At 41.8% G+C, this 17,740-nt stretch overlaps 1 protein-coding gene across 1 annotated transcript in view; it reads left to right on the top strand.

Annotated features, from left to right (window-relative positions):
* Positions 1-17,740, top strand: part of TULP4 (TUB like protein 4) — a 238,322-nt gene that overhangs the window by 173,547 nt on the left and 47,035 nt on the right. The window contains exon 7 of the mRNA XM_045009586.1: positions 7,151-7,317. Coding sequence (XP_044865521.1) covers positions 7,151-7,317 — 167 coding nt within the window. The remainder of the gene's footprint in view (positions 1-7,150; positions 7,318-17,740) is intronic.

Consider the following 17,740-nt stretch of genomic DNA (forward strand, 5'->3'; position numbering starts at 1 on the left):
TTTATAAAGCACTTAGTGCTCTGTAGATGAGAAACAATATATGAGCTGCATGTTGTTATAATCAGACAGGCAAAAGTGCATTTTCAGTCAGAACAAAAAAGAATTGAAGAAATGAGTTTATTGATCTCCTGATATTTACAATATCCACACAAACAAAAGCTACAACTTCATCCTTAACACCTCTGTTTTAGGAATTAACGTAAAACAAAATATTTACACAAAATGGACTATGGTCATTTCACCCTTTGCCATTTTTTATGCATCTATGTAACACACACCATGTACAATTATAGAACCTTAAATTAGAGTGAATAAATGAAGACTCGGCACACCACTTCGGAAAGGTTGCCGACCCCTGCTATATGTACTATTGTTACAGTAGTGGGCTGAAATCTTCAGTGCTTGAGCTCAGACCATGGATGAGGGGGTTGGTGGCTGAGTTTGCTGGGGGAAAGTGAAATCACTTGAGCAAATTTGGGGGACTTTTTGTTAGGATATTTTTTAATTATGCACTTTCCCATTGTTTCAATCAGACATTTTGCACATGGTTAACTCAAACACTTCTGATTTTCCAGATCTGAGAATAAATTCAAGCCTGAATGCAACATGAAGTGCATTTCTTAAGGATTTGCCAATTGTTTAACATCGATATTTTTGCAGATTCAAATGATTTTCTTTAAACATGGTTTGATATTTCAAATCCCACTGAGCTAGGGCTGAGTATTCAAGATTCAGATTATGTAAAGAATAGCTGGGTTTAGGTCGCTACTATTAACAATGATCTTTTAGAAGCTCCCCATGTAGGGTGACTTTTATCATAGTAGATCCAGATACAAGGATCCTGGAAGCCTCTCTAGTAAAGCCTTGAAGCTGTGCAGAGAAAAAGCGTCCTCAGTCCAGGAAATCTTTGGCATAGGCTTCTGATCAAGGAAGTTGTTAGCTTTGGTGAGTTCAACAAGACAGCCAGCCCCAGGTTTCATTTTTTCTTTTATTTCCACCAATATTATGTCTTTAAAAGTCTGGAAAAATACATGTTAAAAAACTAGTGGTATCTCAGCATTAATCTTGAATTATCAAAAACTTCAAAGTCTGGAGGTTGCTGTAGTTGAAATTGGTCCTCCAAGATTAACTCAGCTACCTTTCATATTGGTTGTATCTTCTAGCCCGGTTTTCTTTTAAAATATAACCTTTAGAATACTATTGTTGGTTTGTTATTCCTGTGTATAATAAAAAAGAACATGAGTCAATGCTGCTATAGTGTAGGGGGCCCTACATTTTGGAATTTCCTGTCTTTTGAGCATTAGCTATTTCAGCCCTAACATTGCATTAAATATAGGTTTTTGCATAGATTTTTATACTACTACTTTCTGGGGGCAGATCCTTAGCCACACCATGGTAGTTTGGCACAGTTGGTGTAAAGCTGCCCTAAAACCAGCTTGGTTAGCTTTGGGAAGATCCACCCTGCATAGGGTCTTGGGTGACATGGAGGCGCCTATGCTGCCTATCCTCATGCCCTCTCCAGCCCAAGGGGTTCAGTCAGGGAAATGGTGTCATGGTGGGAGGAACCCCTATGATCTGGGAATCCCCAGCTACCAGAATGGCTCCTTAGTGCCAGAGGGAGCTGGGACAGTTTAGAGCTGCTTTCTTGTCTAATGTCCACCAGGGGACTAGCCCAGCACTCAGTCAAGGATCAAGAGGCACAAGCCATACCCCGTTCCGTTTCCAGGGATCTGGGCCTATGTCTGTCTGTCTCTTCTCCCACTACCCTTTACTAGATGGAATATCAGAGCTGCTGAAGTATGTGTGATCATGTAACCTCCTCACCCCAGGGACTAAATGCTAGTGCGCAAGCTATAGTACCGGCAGCTTTATTGTGAGCCTGTGTGATTGATTTCAGTTGGAATGGAGGATGCTTAGCACCTTTTAGGATCAGGCTATGGAGAGGCAATGGGGGAGGTAGAGAGAGAGAGGTCATATCACCATTTTGTGGCTTGAGCCTACCTATGATCTGCTGTATACCTGTAGGTATTTCAGGGGTTGCTGCTGTAAGTATATTCATATTTCCCATGTTTTTTCCTCTTGTCAAGAGAGTTGTCATGCATCTTTGTAACTTTTGGTGGTTATCATCCCATGCTAAGAATGTGGCAGAACTTGAGAACAACACACAGAGTTTCTCTGTGCTCTCTAGCCACAGAGGGCACTACTAGAAGTGCCTCATATTAACTGGATAGTCTTCAGTATTGCATGTGAACTCTCGTCTATGGGGCTGTTTGAAATAGGCAAATATTGCTCTGTGGACTCTGCAACAGGCTCCTCCGTCTGTATAGACTGCTGAAGGCTGCTATATGTATTTTCTAAACAGCCCTCTCTGAAAATATCACACCCAAAGCAACATCAACATATTTTTGCTGTTATATCAGCTTTGCTTTAGGTGTAAAAAAATTCTGTCAGTCACTTTGCCAGGAACATTCATATTATGTTGCATTAGGAAAAAAGCTGCTTTTGCTGTGGGAAGAAAATTTGCTTTTTCCTAAACTCAAATTCGTCTTTCCAGCCACCAAAGACTCATGGAAATTCTAACAGACCTGAGGCAAATTAAATATAGACTCATAGACTTTAAGGCTAGAAGGGATCATCATTATCGTCTAGTCTGACCTCCTACCCACTGCAGGTCGCAGAACCTCATCCACCCACTTCTGTAAAAGACCCATAAATATAGGTCCTGAACTATTCAACAGTCTCCTTTAATCCTTGCATTTTACCTTTTAATTTACGCTCTAGATAGAAGCTGTGCCTCTGCCCACACTGAACCCAACTCTCTGTTACAGTGAGTTGCTGTTCTTTCAGGCCTCAATTGTCCCCTGTGGACACAGCCCAGAATAAGAGTTTGTGTGGAGTAACGTCCCAGAAGGAATGTGTCCCAGAGCTCCGGGGCATTTAACTTGTATCTGCTACTACAACTCTTCATGGGAGGCAGCTTAGTATCCCTCATGTGACAGGCCAGTTCTGGTGGCTTTTATCATCACCAGGAAAGCTGAACTAACAAGACACATTAAATATAGTCTTTACCAGGATAACTCTGCTTGTGACCCTTCCACTTCTCCCCCCTACACACATACACCTCCCATCGGTCTCTGTCTGTTTAAACTTTAAGCTCCTTGGGGCAGGGACTGTGTCTTATGCATTTGAGAAGTGCCAGGCCCATTCTGTGTGAGACCACAAACTAAATAATAATGATATAAACTGTAACTGTAATTATTCAAAGGCCAGATGTTCTAAACCCAGAAATCTATATAAGCCACACTAATGTCCTTGTTTTCGTTCTTGAAATGAGGACAAGAAAGAGGCCAAAAAATACTAGAAATGAGATCCTCATCTCTACTCTGGCCTCTTCGCACCAGGTAAAAGACGGGGAGCAGCATAAATGGGTTGTAAAAGCCCCACTTGCTGCCAGGGAAGATTCCCGTGGTGCAGGAACTGAGGAAGATCGCTGTGAGGCTGTTATTCAAGGACGCCCCCCCACAAGCCCTGACATAGGGGCATGTTGTGGGGGGGGGTGGCGGCTATGGGGGGAAGAGGGACATATTAGGGGTGGGGCTGCAGCACACAGTGTTGTGCAGATTCCAGAGAGGTTGCCATAGCTTAGACTTCAAAGCTGTCTCAGTTATGCTGGGAGCCACCCCAGCTTCTGGAGCAGGCCAGGATCAAGAGGGCACAAAGGTGACTTAAATCCACCATAACCTCCCTCTTTCTACTAGGTTGAGAGTTCAAGTATGGCACAGCATCTCACCTAGGACTTTTTCCCAAAAGAGGTTGTTCTGTTCTCTTGGGTAAACCTAGAATTAGGCAGGTTATTAGAAATGGGGTTGGTCTGTCTGTCTCATTGATTTCTAATATGTCTGTCATAGTATCCTAGAAAGAGAAATTAAATCCCACTGTAGAAACATATTCAGGGGGAGAATATCGAGGAACATCATGTATGCTAGTCTATGAAAAAATCCACTTGAGAAACAAACATCCTGCCTCTGATATGTTCAGAAGTATAGTCCCAGTGAGAAATATCAGAAAGGAAACAGTTGCAGTAATACAAAGCCATATTAAAATTGCACATAGAAAATGACAAGTTGACAACTTAAAACAATTCTGAGATCCTTTCTGCCAACTCTCAGTTCTGTTCTGCGTCTTCATTTGAAGACCACTTCTTGCCCATAAATGTCTACAAAAGTTCTTAGAGAAACAAAGTGGGTGAAGTAATATATTTTATTGGATCAGTTTCTGTTGGTGAGAGAGATAAAGTGGAACAGATTGTTTCGCATAAGTAGTTAAGAACATAAGAATGGCCATACTGGGTCAGACCAAAGGTAATAAAGGTAATAATTGGAGATATACCAATCTCCTAGAACTGGAAGGGACCTTGAAAGGTCATCGAGTCCAGCCCTCTGCCTTCACTAGCAGGACAAATTTTTGCCCCAGATCCCTCAAGGATTGAACTCACAACCCTGGGTTTAGCAGGCCAATGTTCAAACCACTGAGCTATCCCTCCCCCTCCATCCAGCCCAGTATCCTGTCTACTGACAGTGGCCAATGCCAGGTGCCCCAGGGGAAGTGAACCTAACAGGTAATGATCAAGTGATCTCTCTCCTGCCATCCATCTCCATCCTCTGACAAATAGAGTCTAGGGACACCATTCCTTACTCATCCTGGCTAATAGCCATTAATGGACTTAACCACCATAAATTTATCCAGTTCTCTTTTAAACCCTGTTATAGTCCTAGCCTTCACAACCTCCTCAGGCAAGGAGTTCCACAAGTTGACTGTGCGCTGTGTGAAGAACTTCCTTTTATTTGTTTTAAACCTGCTGCATATTAATTTCATTTGGTGGCCCCTCGTTCTTATATTATGGGAACAAGTAAATAACTTTTCCTTATTCACTTTCTCTACATCACTCGTGATTTTATATACCTCTATCATATCCCCCCCTTAGTCTCCTCTTTTCCAAGCTGAAAAGTCCTAGCCTCTTTAATCTCTCCTCATATGGGACCCGTTCCAAACCCCTAATCATTTTAGTTGCCCTTTTCTGAACCTTTTCTAATGCCAGTATATCTTTTTTGAGATGAGGGGACCACATCTGTACGCAGTATTCAAGATGTGGGCGTACCATGGATTTATATAAGGGCAATAAGATATTTCCCATCTTATTCTCTATCCCCTTTTTAACATACTTCAAGGAATCATTCATGGAATAATGGCCCATTAACACCTCTCCACTCATGGGGTGGGGAGGGGAGCAGGAGTAGGGAATTAGTGGATTATAGATTGTTGTAATAAGCCATAAATCTACTGTGTCTGTTCAGTCCATGATTTTTAATGTCTAGCAGAGTTATTAATTTAAGTTCCCAGACTCATCTTTTGAAGATGTTTTATAGGTTTCCTTTGAGGATGAGGACTGAGAGGTCAGTATAGAGTGATCGCTTTGTGAAAAGTGTTCACTCATAGGTGATATGGTGTTTTTGTCTTTTATTATTGTTCTGTGAGAGTTCATTCGAGAGTGCAGTGATTGTCTGGTTTCACCCACATAGTTGTTGTTGGGACATTTAGTGCACTGGATGAGGTACAGCACATGTCGGGGAGTTGTTTTGAAGGGCCAACCTCTCCAAGCTCATCAGAAGCAAGCTCCCCACAGACCAGCACACATCAACTCACAGTGGCACCAGACACTGCCAGAACAGCAGATGCAAAATCTGCAAACATATTTCTACTGCTACGATGTTCAGTACCCTCCACAACACACTTTTCAAGATCGATGGGTCCTACACATGCCTATCACATGTTGTGTACCTCATCCAGTACACTAAGTACCCCAGTGACAACCATGTGTATGATATGAGACTATCACTGCACTGTCAAATGAACTCTCATAAAAATAATAAAAGACAAAAATACCATATCTCCTGTGGGTGAACACTTGTGAAAAAGCGATCACTCTATATCTGACCTCTCAGTCCTCATCTTCATAGGAAACCTGCACAACACCTTCAAAAGATGAGCCTGGGAGTTTAAATTCATAACTTTGCTAGACACTAAAGATCATGGACTGAATAGAGACACCAGATTTATGGCTTATTACAATAATCTGTAACCCAACTAACCACCGCCCATCGCTTTTTTCCCCCTCCTTTATGACTGGAGTGGTGTTAGTGGGCCACTTCACCTTGAATGACCCCTTGAAACAATCTGTTCCACCTTGTGTTTAGCTGTGACACTCTGAGTACATTTCTCAGACCTGAAGAAGAGCTCTGTGTAAGCTCAAAAGGCTTGTTTCTCTCACCAATGGAAGTTGATCCAATAAAAGATTTTACCTCAGCCACCTTGACTCTTTAATATCCTGGAGCCACCACAGCTACAACAACACTGTATTCAAAAGGTTCTTGGCAGATTGACATCCCCGACCGAGCACAGAGTTTGTCTGGCTTGCCTTCCATCTCAGGTTTAAAGGTAAAACTCTCTACAGGCCTGTTCTGTATTCCTTGCACACACATAACTGTCATTGACCTTGAAGGCAGAAACACAAAATATTATTCCTTTGCTCTTGCTGAAGTAGATAGAGGGCTGGAGGATGTCAGGGACAGAAATCAGCATCCCAAAATGAAGGCCTGGGCAGATGTCTGTAGGAGAGGGATCCCTATCGCCCAAAAGAGATTAGCTGTGTGTGTATTGATATGTATATTGTATGTAACATCTATAATACATTATTTTGCTCCTTGCTGATACTTACATCCAAAATGTAGGCCCTGATATACATTGTAGACTCTTCGCAAAGCTAAAGGCAATATATTTTTTACACACCTGTTATATTTTATTAAAGATAGAGCGGATAACATTTAAAAAGTGCATTAAGTGACATATTAGCCTAAGTTTTATTGAAAGTCACTGGGACGTATGCCTCTAAGATCTAAGTTTTTAAAGGTGTTTAGGTATTGCTTTATTAAGTGTTGCAGCACCTAACTGACCTTGGAGTCTAATTCCTATTGACTTTCAGTGAAAGCTGGGCTCCTAAGAAACTTTTGATAATGGGACTTGCTACCTATATTGGTTGCGATTATTGGTGACAGTGTCCTACCCCACAGGTGTCTTATCTTTGTGATTTCAGATGTGGTGGTGCAGTGGTGTACGCAGGGAGACCTGTTAGCTGTAGCAGGCATGGAAAAGCAAAGTCAGCTAGCTGACCTTGGTAGCAGTTCCATTCTGAAAAGTGCACTCGTCAAGTTCTACAATGTCCGTGGGGAACATATCTACACGCTGGAAACTCCTGTGCAGGTAAGGGATGTTTTTGAAGTTAGCCCTGGTATTAATGCCAGAGCTTCAATAATTTTTCACCTACATTATCCCAATAATATAGGCACACACTACCGAAGTGCTCAACTGAATGTGTTTAACGAGTTCTAAGTCTTTGGAGCTCCTAGAATCTGAATTGCAGGAATGTATCTTATAATTAATTATTATTATTATTATTATGAGTATTATGATCAGGCCTTGGGGCTTCAACTGAGGTCAGGACTCCATTGTGTGAGGCACTGTACAGACACCTAGTGAGAGACAGTTGCACCAAAGACTTTACAGTCTAGACAAGACAGACAAAAGGATGAGAGATGAGGAACTAAAGAGCAGAGAGACTAAGGCCCAGATTGCTAAAGATATTTAGGTATTGCTGTGGCCAGTGTTGCAATGTCTAACTGATTTAGGAGCTTAAACCTCATTTTCAAAAGGGATTTATGCATTTAGGAGCCAAAATTCTAGTGACAGTTAATGTGATTTTGGTTCTTAAGTGCCAGAATCCTTTTTGAAAATGAGATTTAAGCTCCTAAATCAGTCAGGTGTTGCAATACTGAGCTCACCACCACCTAAATACCTTTAACAACCTGTGTCTAAGTGCCTTACCCAAAGTCACACTGGAAATCTGTGGCAGAACCAGGAATTGAACTCATATCTCCTGAGTCTAAATCCAGTATCTTAACCACAGGACTGTCCTCCCTGTCTATTATCTCCTTACATATTCAGGACAATTCTGTCTTAGTGTAGGGGTAGGACAACCTGATAGAACAGGAGGTCCTACGATGTATGAATCTTTTATTACTTTTATGGGCACGGATGGTATTATGGGTAAAACACAGAATTCTGAGTTGGGAGGGCTTGTTTCTATTCCCAGATTCACCACAGACTTCCCACGTGACCTTCGGCAAGTCACTTAATCTCTCTGGGTGAACTTCAGCAAAAGACCTACATGCCACTTAAGTCCACAAAATAAGACTTAAGTGGTGCATATGTTTTCTGCTGGCTCTCTGAACAGGAATGAATTTCACCCTATGCCTTGGTTGGCTGTCTATAAAATGGGGACAACACCTCTTTCATTCTTCTCCATGGTGTTGTGAGGCTTAATGTTTAAGTGCTCTGAAATCCGCAAGTGATGGAATGTTCCATAGATATACATTATTAATTATTATTTATTTATTCTGCAATACCATGAGATGAAGTGGGTACAAAATGCTGAGTTAAGGACTTCATAGCAAGCTAACTCCTGAATTTCCACATTTGTATTTATTTATCTCTCAAGAGTAGCATAGAGTAATTAGATACATACATTTTAGTTTGAATTTAATTCTTTTGTGTTTTTTTTTGTTTATTGATAATATGTTCCGCATCCAAGCTTGGGTGAAAAATATTAGGGACCCAAATGTGTATATAGGCATCTAAGTGCTGATTTAGCTGCTGGGGCTTGTCTACACATACAGTTGGTACCACTTCAACTATATTGGTATAGTTAAAACAGTACAACCTCCCCCACCACCCAGGTGGATGCAGTTATGCCAGTATAAGGGCTTGTCTACATGGGGACACTTAAGAAAATGAATCTGAATTACCTAAAGGTGTGAATTTAAAGTGGATTAGTTAGACTGCTTTAAACCCCAATGTAGATATCTCATTCAGAATTAAAGTGGCCTTAATTCAGTTTAGCTTCCAAATAGAATAAAGTGAATTAAGGACACTTTAATTCTGAAGAAGGTGTCCACACAAAGTTTTAATTTGCTTTAACTAAAACACTTTAAATGCACACCTTTAGTTAATTCAGATTAATTTTCCTCAGTGTCAATGTGTAGACAAGCCCCAAAAATGATTTTGGTGATAGCAGTAAAATTCCCCAGATAGGAAGCAGAATAAATGATATCAGTACAAGATACCTTTTTACTGGTATAGCTGTGTCCACCCTATGGACCATACTGGTATAACTATTTCAGTAAAAAAAAAAAATCACATCCTAACCAAAATAATTATACTCTTACAAACACTGAGTGTAGACCAGGTTTAAGATTAGGGCCTGATTTTCATCTCACATTGGTTTGTGTAATTCTGTTGACTTCAGTTAAATTAATTTGTAATTTACACTGGTGAAATTGAGAGGAGGAGTGCCTAAACAAGGTACTTTGGATCTCTTTCTCCTGTCCTTTGTCCATTTAGATTGTATGTGTCCACACGTTTGAACACTGGGCCTAATAATATTACCATCTAAATCCGGGATTGGCAACTTGAAGATACTAGGCACTAAAATCCTTTGGCAGGTCGGGGAGTGTTGGGTTTTGCCCCCAGGGGAGGGATAACTTGGGTGGGAGGGTGTCCTGTTCCTGGGTAGTGGGAGGCCCCAGGTGGGCAGGGTTTGAGAGCGAACCTGCACTCACCCCACAAAAGTAGCTCTGGTCCTACGGTGCTGGACCCAGCTCCCTCCTCCAGCCCATTGGATCTCACCACAAGGTATGTGATGCGTGCATATGTGCAGGCCAGCCTCCCCCCCCCCCCCCGGTGATGCCCCACCCTGCCACGCCCCCTTCTTAGCCCTGGTGCTGCCAGAACTCCTGCCCTGAGCTGGGGCTGTGGCAGACCAAATAAAATGTTCTGGTTGACCAGATGAAGTCCCCATCCCTGATCTAAGTAGCAGTGTACTAGAATTTGTAGATCACTTGGATTACTGACAAAATCAGCTAGAACTTGTTATTGCACAAAAAGATTGTTAGTGACATTTGTTATTCTACATGGCTGCTCCAAAGATACATGTAGTGGACAGACTGAGTCCCCAGTACCAGTAATTTGTCTTATGAACACCAGCAGCAGTAAAATCAGTACTCTGCTGGAGAATGGCAGTCAGTGCTGTGATGGGATTTTATAAAATTGATCATTGGCAATTGAAAGGGAATGAGTGGGAAGAGGAGAGTTTGTCACATCTCAAACCCTGCTATGAAAGCTGTTTCCTCTACAACAGGCAGTGTATGAATGGATGGTGCATTTATTTTATATCAGCACACTTCTTGATTTAATTAATGGCAAGAAAGTTAAGCAGCACTGAACATTGCAGAGATCAGATTACTGGTGCAAAATTGATTTAGTGTGAGGCACTCCTGGTTCATATGTCTGATAAAGCAGTTACCTGGTGTCTTCACTGTAAAATACATTAAACTGTTATTGTTTATGCTGTTTGTATATTCTGGATGTTTTGGCGGGGATTAAGTGACAATTTATTGGGTAGTTTATAAAAATAACTCCGTGAAAGCTGCTGTAGAATTTATATTGTTTAGTTAGATCGTACATTACTTGGTGTAAAGCCACAGCTAGCCACAGAGTAGGAATAAGAACCTCAGAACTGTTCACTTTGGTTTACTCATAATGATGATGATGATGATCATTGTCACAGTTTCCCTTGAGAACAAACTGTGCTTTATGTCCCCATCTTCTCCTCCTGCTTTGGTACAGTTTGGTGTCTAACATCTGGTTATCAACTCTTAATCCCTGACCATCAATGAGTGATTATATTGTTCATAAATGGCTAACCTAGTTTTCTGACTACGATCTCTGAATATAAATAACATCATAAGCCAGGGGATCATGCTCCGTTAGAAGCATTCAATCCAGCCTAAGACTTATATGAAAAATAATTCACAGTTGGGAGAGTATAGACATCAAGGTGTAACAGCCTTTGGCATATTGCCCTGTCAGTGGCATTAACCCCAACAGCCATAGCTCCCCTTAATATCACAAAATGGCATATACAAAAAACCTGGATAGACTGAACAACAGTGGCAGGCCTTGAACCAGTATTGGAATTTACCTTGAGGCACCACGTACTCTCAGCTCCTGTTGAACTCACTGAGAGTTGAGAGTGTTCATCACCCCACGGTACTGAGCCTTTATACATTTATCTTATTGGAACCATCTCCTACGCACAGTTATCTGAATAAAAATCTCAAAGATCTGTAATATTGGGCTATCAACTGCACTTGCGGTTCCAGTGCTTGTTTATACAAATAATATATTTTAAAGCAGGGGTTCTCAAACTGGGGGTCGTGTGGTTATTATATGAGCTGTCAACCTCTACCCCAAATCCCGCTTTGCCTCTAATATTTATAACGGTGCTAAATATATTCAAAAGCGTTTTTAATTTTTAAGGGGGGCGGGTCACACTCAGAAGCTTGCTATGTGAAAGGGGTCACCAGTACAAAAGTTTGAGAGCCACGGTTTTAAAGGCTGCCCATAAACTGTAAACTAGTCAAAGGAATACTGTCTGTTCCTGTAAATCTAATTGTTTAACATTTCTTTCCCGCCACCCAAATCTGATCAAGCAAAGATAAGCCAAATTCCTTTCTTCAGTCGTTTTGTTTTTCAGTAATGCTTCTCTTGCATTTTAAAATAGAATAAAAATAGTAAAATGCCCTTTCATGCATACTTTATTGGAGGGACATTTACAAACCGTTTGTATTTATTTAACTATCATAATCCTTTCTCCTGCATTAAACAGAGACAATGATAATAATAATTGGACTTACTCAAGACTCTCATTACAGTCTTGCTAAAATTGTTTATCAGGAATGCTGCAACCCAATTCTGTCGCTTCAGAATTACTCATTGGATGTGTGGCAGGGTCTTCAGTATATCAGTTTACTATACCTGCTGTCCTAAAGCCATCCTCCGACTGGATACAGTTGCTTCATAGCTTCCCAGTAGGGGTGGCTCCTACAACATCACTCCACAGTTGCCTCACTGCAGACATTACAAAAATCTGTGAAGTTGTGATAATTCATTCTGCTTAATGGCTCAGATAATTTGCTTAGGTGCTGATCCTTTCTATGGGCCTTAAAATTCTCTCTTCATGGCCCAGAGAGGACCATAGCAACGGGAATTGGGGCCTGGAGATCCTGATTGTGATCTCATTTACATGAGTGTAGATTGAGAGTAACTCCACTATAGTGTATGGAGTTACACCACTGTAAAATTGGGGCAGGTAAAGCAGAGTCAGGCCAAAGTGAACTACCTGTGTGGAGGGAGTGGAATCAACATGGCACAGTCCATAACTGACTGTATACAGCAATAGCAATATTAGGTTTACAGCTGACCTTGATAAATGGACAGTTTTATAGTGTGATCACATTTTTCTCAATGCATCAGTTATTTAAATGTTAGTTCAGTAGGGTGCTCAGTTTAAAAGGTTCTAGTTTTGTGTGTAATTTTTTGTTGATTGTTACAGAACTTTTTATTCTGATATTGTTAGAACAGAAAAGGAACTGTACAAATTCAGGAAGGTAGACATAGTATAAAATGAGTTGGAACTAAATTTTTTTTTTTTTTTAAAGAATGAAGCTAAATATTTTTACCCCAGTTTTCTAGTTGGCTGTTGAAAAGCTATAGGTTGCATCTAAAAATACTGGGTTTGCTCCTGCTCCTGTTAAAATCAGTGATAGAACTCATACAGACCTTAGATCTCATACAGAGCAAGATTAGGCTCAGAAGTTGGCTCTTCTTTTTCTGGTTAATTCATTAATCAAAGTATAGCCATTTAGTATTGTGGTTCTCAAACTTGGACAATCTCCAATACCACACTGAGCAATATGGGAAAGGCAGTGTGGCTCAAAACCTGATGCCCTATTGGAGGTTTTTTACTCCCTAAGTTGAGCTCCCCTGAATTGGCATAATATAACAGCTTTTTGTAACAAGCAAGCAAGCCCCATGCTTATATCAAATTCACCTGGTTTAAAAAAAAAAGCATTATGATTCCTCTAGATGTGTAGTAAAAGAAATTAATTCCTGCCCTGCCTCTTTCAGATAGATTATGGGTATGTCCAAACTCCTAATTGGCCTGGGCCTAACCTTCTAAGAATACTAGACTTTTGTCTGCCTTGTACAGACCTTGTGTTATGGACTGTGGACCTTCCTGTTCAGTGTTTTAACAAAGGTAAGTTTTTATTTAATATAGCTCAATTCAGCAGAATATGGTATTCAGGGATTTCTTTCACCAAATTCACAAACTGTGTTGAGCTATACAGAAATAATGACTTCCTTATGGCTTTACTTTGAGTGGCACAGCTTGGATATAAAAGCAGGATTCTCCTGCTTCCTAGCACTTTATTATAAGCACAAGGCCTCTCTGCCTTTTTAGTACTGTTTCTGTCCCATAAAAGTCTGGCATCTTAATCGGTGGATTAAAGATCAAGAAATTTTGCAGATAACCTGTAATGGTATAAAATCCATTCAACTCAGGGCTCCAAGGAGATGGGAGGCTATGTGACTTGTCACACAGGAAGCCTGGAGCAGAGCAAGGACTTGAATCTATGTTTTCTAAGTCTCAGGCTAGTACCATAGCCACGGGGCCATCCCTCCTCTCTTTTTTTAAGAAAGAAAGAAAGAAAGAAATTATCTAGGAGTTGAATGTGTGTCTGTAAAACTTCAACCTTTCTTAAGTGAAGGAGAGAATTAGCAAGCAAAAATGTTGTTTAGTTTCTTTTCAGTTGTACTTAAACATATTCATTAATCAGATAGATTCTCCTTTATAACTATAACACTGCTGAAAGATTTTAAATCCTGCAGTACTTATCAACGCCAAAACCCAGCTCATTGGTTCATGTCCGGCAGTGAGACTTCCTGCCCCAGAATCTAATTTTCATGGATACTGTATTTAACAACCTGTGGAGCGTCTAGTCCCAGTAGGCAAGGTATTGGTTCAGACAGTGAGCAGGCCTTAGTGCACAGGATTTCTGAGCACATGGGAAATCAATAAGGAGCATATGACTTTCACTTAATTCAGATTGACTGACCTGTGTGAATGGGATGAAAGGTTTGTATATTATATTTAGACTTAGCAGAATTTGATTTTTATTTTTTAATGATTTCGGTGGATACTGTGTTTATTTTTTAGCATTTTTGTCAATTTAAATTTTCACAGTTGTGGGAAATTATGAGGGGAGGGTCAGATATTATTTAATTACTGTAGAAGTTGATTCACCAAGTTAAATCTTTATAACTGTTAAACATAAATTGTCAACATCACATGTCAAAATATACAAAGTAAATACCCTTAAATCAAACTCTAAGAAGTTCTCAAGCAGCATTTTTCTTTCTTTTTCTGTCTGCAGATTTAGAGTGTAATTGATGGAAATATTTTTTCATCAGTTTGTGTGTGTGCAGTGAAATGGATGTTGACCAACATTTACCAATAAAAATCTAATCCTTCCAAGCCTAATTATACTGGTCCCCTGGCAGGGGGAAGAATGAGTCAAATAAGAAAAAGTAGCACAGGTAGGGTGACCAGATCACCCAGGTCAAATATCGGGACGCGGGGGGGCGGGGCGGGGGCAGAGGGGGAAAAAATGGCGGCAGAGCAAAAAAAAATAAATCCCCCACCCCCGATTCCTCCTCCCTCCGCAAGCGCTGGAGGGAGGCCCGGGAGACTCAGGGGAGCACGGGGCCGGGGTGAGTATGAGTCCAGCCTGGCCCCGAGCAGGCAGGACTCAGGCGCGGTATCTGGAGGGAGAGTACGGGGTGGCCTGCGGGGCCAGGCAGCGGCTGTTCTCCCCACCTGGGCAGCAGGACTCGGGAGCAGCCGCTGCTGCAGCTCCCACTGCCACGGGGGGAGGAAGCGGCCGCTGGCCAAGCTCGGCAGCTGCGGCTCTGGCGCCCACGAACCCCCTGAGCCCGGGCCTGCAGCGGGGACCCAGCGCGCACGCTGCGCATACCCAGCCCCTGGCCACTCGCGTCTGGGCTGGCTGCCCAGCTGGTGCAATCCTGCGGGCGGCCTCGGAGTGGGGGCAACAGGCCCAGCCCCCCGCATCCCGCTCGGGTCCTGCAGCGGAACGAACGGGACTGGGCTGCCGATGCCTCCGCCACGGGATTGCACCAGCTGGGCAGCCAGCCCAGACGCGACTGGCCAGGGGCTGAGCGCAGTGTGCGCGCTGCCCCGCAGCAGGCCCGGGCTCGGGGGGTTCGGGCCCGGGCACCAAAGCCGCAGCCGCCGAGCGCCACGTGCTTGGCCACTTCCTCCCCCCGCAGCAGTGGGAGCTGCAGCAGCGGCTGCTCCCGAGTCCCCTGCCCAGGTGGGGAGAACAGCCGCCACCTAGCCTCACGGGCCGCCCCCCTACTCTCCCTCCAGGTACCGCGCCCGAGTCCTGCCTGCTCGGGGCCAGGCCAGACTCACACTCACCTCGGCCCCGCACTCCCCTGAGTCTCCTGGGCATGGCATGCTTGGAAAGAGGCGGGGATTTGGGGAGGGAGACAATGGGGCAGTGAGGGGGCGGGGATGGGGGCGAGGATTTGGGGAAGGATCCAATGGGGGAAGGAGGGAGCGGAGTCGGGGCAGGGGAGGGCGCGAGCCCTTCGGGCTCCGGAGCCTTTGCTTGTTTGTCCAGTGTCCCGACCTAACATTGGTCGGGACGCGGGACAAACAAGCAAATATCGGGACAGTCCTGATAAAATCGGGACGTCTGGTCACCCTAAGCACAGGAAGCTAACTTAATTAGGAGTATCCAGTCCAGCACAGTACTGTAACATAAGGAAGGACATTCCCAACTGGGATGCATGTAGCCACAGAGACATACTAGTGTCTCTATCCCCCTTTCTGTTTCTGAAACAATCTAGCTCATTGTTACCCAAGTTTTAAATCTGTGTTTGCACTTAGTGTGCTTCTTGTGTAAAACATCTCAATAATTGCCCTTCGATGTACTATGTTTAAAATTAGCATTGCTTAGCCCTAAAAGCCTTTTTATTCATATAGAAATTAAACTTTTTCTGGTGTGTTTGTATTTGATCCCATTTATATTTTCTGATGAAATCCGTATAAAATCTGCTGGCATTTTGTATGATAAAAATTAGGGCTGTCAATTAATTGCAGTTAACTCACACGATTAACTCAAAAAAATTAACCGATTAAAAAACTTAATCGTGATTAATCACTCTGTTAAACAATAGAATACCAATTGAAATTTATTAAATTTTTGGATGTTTTTCTATATTTTCAAATATATTGATTACAAGACAGAATACAAAGTGTACAGTGCTCACTTTATATTATTTTTTATTACAGATATTTGCACTGTAAAATTATATAGTATTTTTCAGTTCACTTTATAAAAGTACTGTAGTGCAATCTCTGTTGTGAAAGTGTAACTTACAAATGTAGATTTTTTTTGTTACATTGTTTTGTTTTTGAGTCCAGTTATGTAAAACTTTAGAGCCTACAGGTCCATTCAGTCTTAATTCTTGTTCAGCCAATTGCTAAGACAAACAAGTTTGTTTACATTGGCAAGAAATACTGCTGCCTGCTTCTTATTTACAATGTCACTTGAAAGTGAGAACAGGCATTTGCATGGCACTTTTGTAGCCAGTGTTGCAAGGTATTTACATGCCAGATATGCTAAACATTCGTATGCCCCCTCATGCTTCAGCCACCATTCTGGAGGACATGCTTCCATGCTGATGATGTTTGTTTTAAAAAAAAAATAGTGTGTTAATTAAATTTGTGACTGATCTCCTTGGGGGAGAATTGTATGGCCCCTGCTCTTATATACCCACATTCTGCCATATATTTCATGTTATAGCAGTCTTGGATGATGACCCAGCACGTGTTCTTTGGTTTACAAACACTGTCTGCAGATTTGACAAAACGCAAAGGTGGTACCAATGTGAGATTTCTAAAAATAGCTACAGCACTCTACCTAAGGTTTAAGAATCTGAAGTGCCTTCCAAAATCTGAGAGGGACAAGGTGTGGAGCATGCTTTCAGAAGTCTTAAAAGACCAACACTCAGATGTGGAAACTACAGAACCCGAACCACCAAAAAAGAAAATCAACCTTCTGCTGGTGGCATCCGATTCAGATGATGAAAATGAACATGTATTGGTCCGCTCTGTTTTGGATTGTTATCGAGCAGAACCCTTCATCAGCATGGATGCATGTCCCCTGGAATGATGGTTGAAGTATGAAGGGACATATGAATCTTTAGCATCTGGCACGTAAATATCTTGTGACACCGGTTACAACAGTGCCATGCGAACGCCTGTTCTCACTTTCAAGTGACACTGTAAACAAAAAGCAGGCACCATTATCTCCTGCAAATGTCAACAAACTTGTTTGTCTGAGCAATTGGCTGAAGTAGGACTGAGTGGACTTGTAGGCTCAAAAGTTTTACATTGTTTTATTTTTGAGTGCAGGTTTTTTGTACATAATTCAACATTTGTAAGTTCAACTTTCATGATAGAGATTGCACTGCAGTACTTGTATTAGGTGAATTGAAATACTATTTATTTTGGTTTTTACAGTGCAAATATTTGTATTAAAAATAAATAGAAAGTGAGCACAGTACACTTTGTATTCTGTGTTGTAATTGAAATAAATATATTTGGAAATGTAAAAAACATCCACAAATATTTAAATAA

Source organism: Mauremys mutica, chromosome 3, assembly GCF_020497125.1.
Source record: "Mauremys mutica isolate MM-2020 ecotype Southern chromosome 3, ASM2049712v1, whole genome shotgun sequence".
NCBI classification, from domain to species: domain Eukaryota; kingdom Metazoa; phylum Chordata; order Testudines; family Geoemydidae; genus Mauremys; species Mauremys mutica.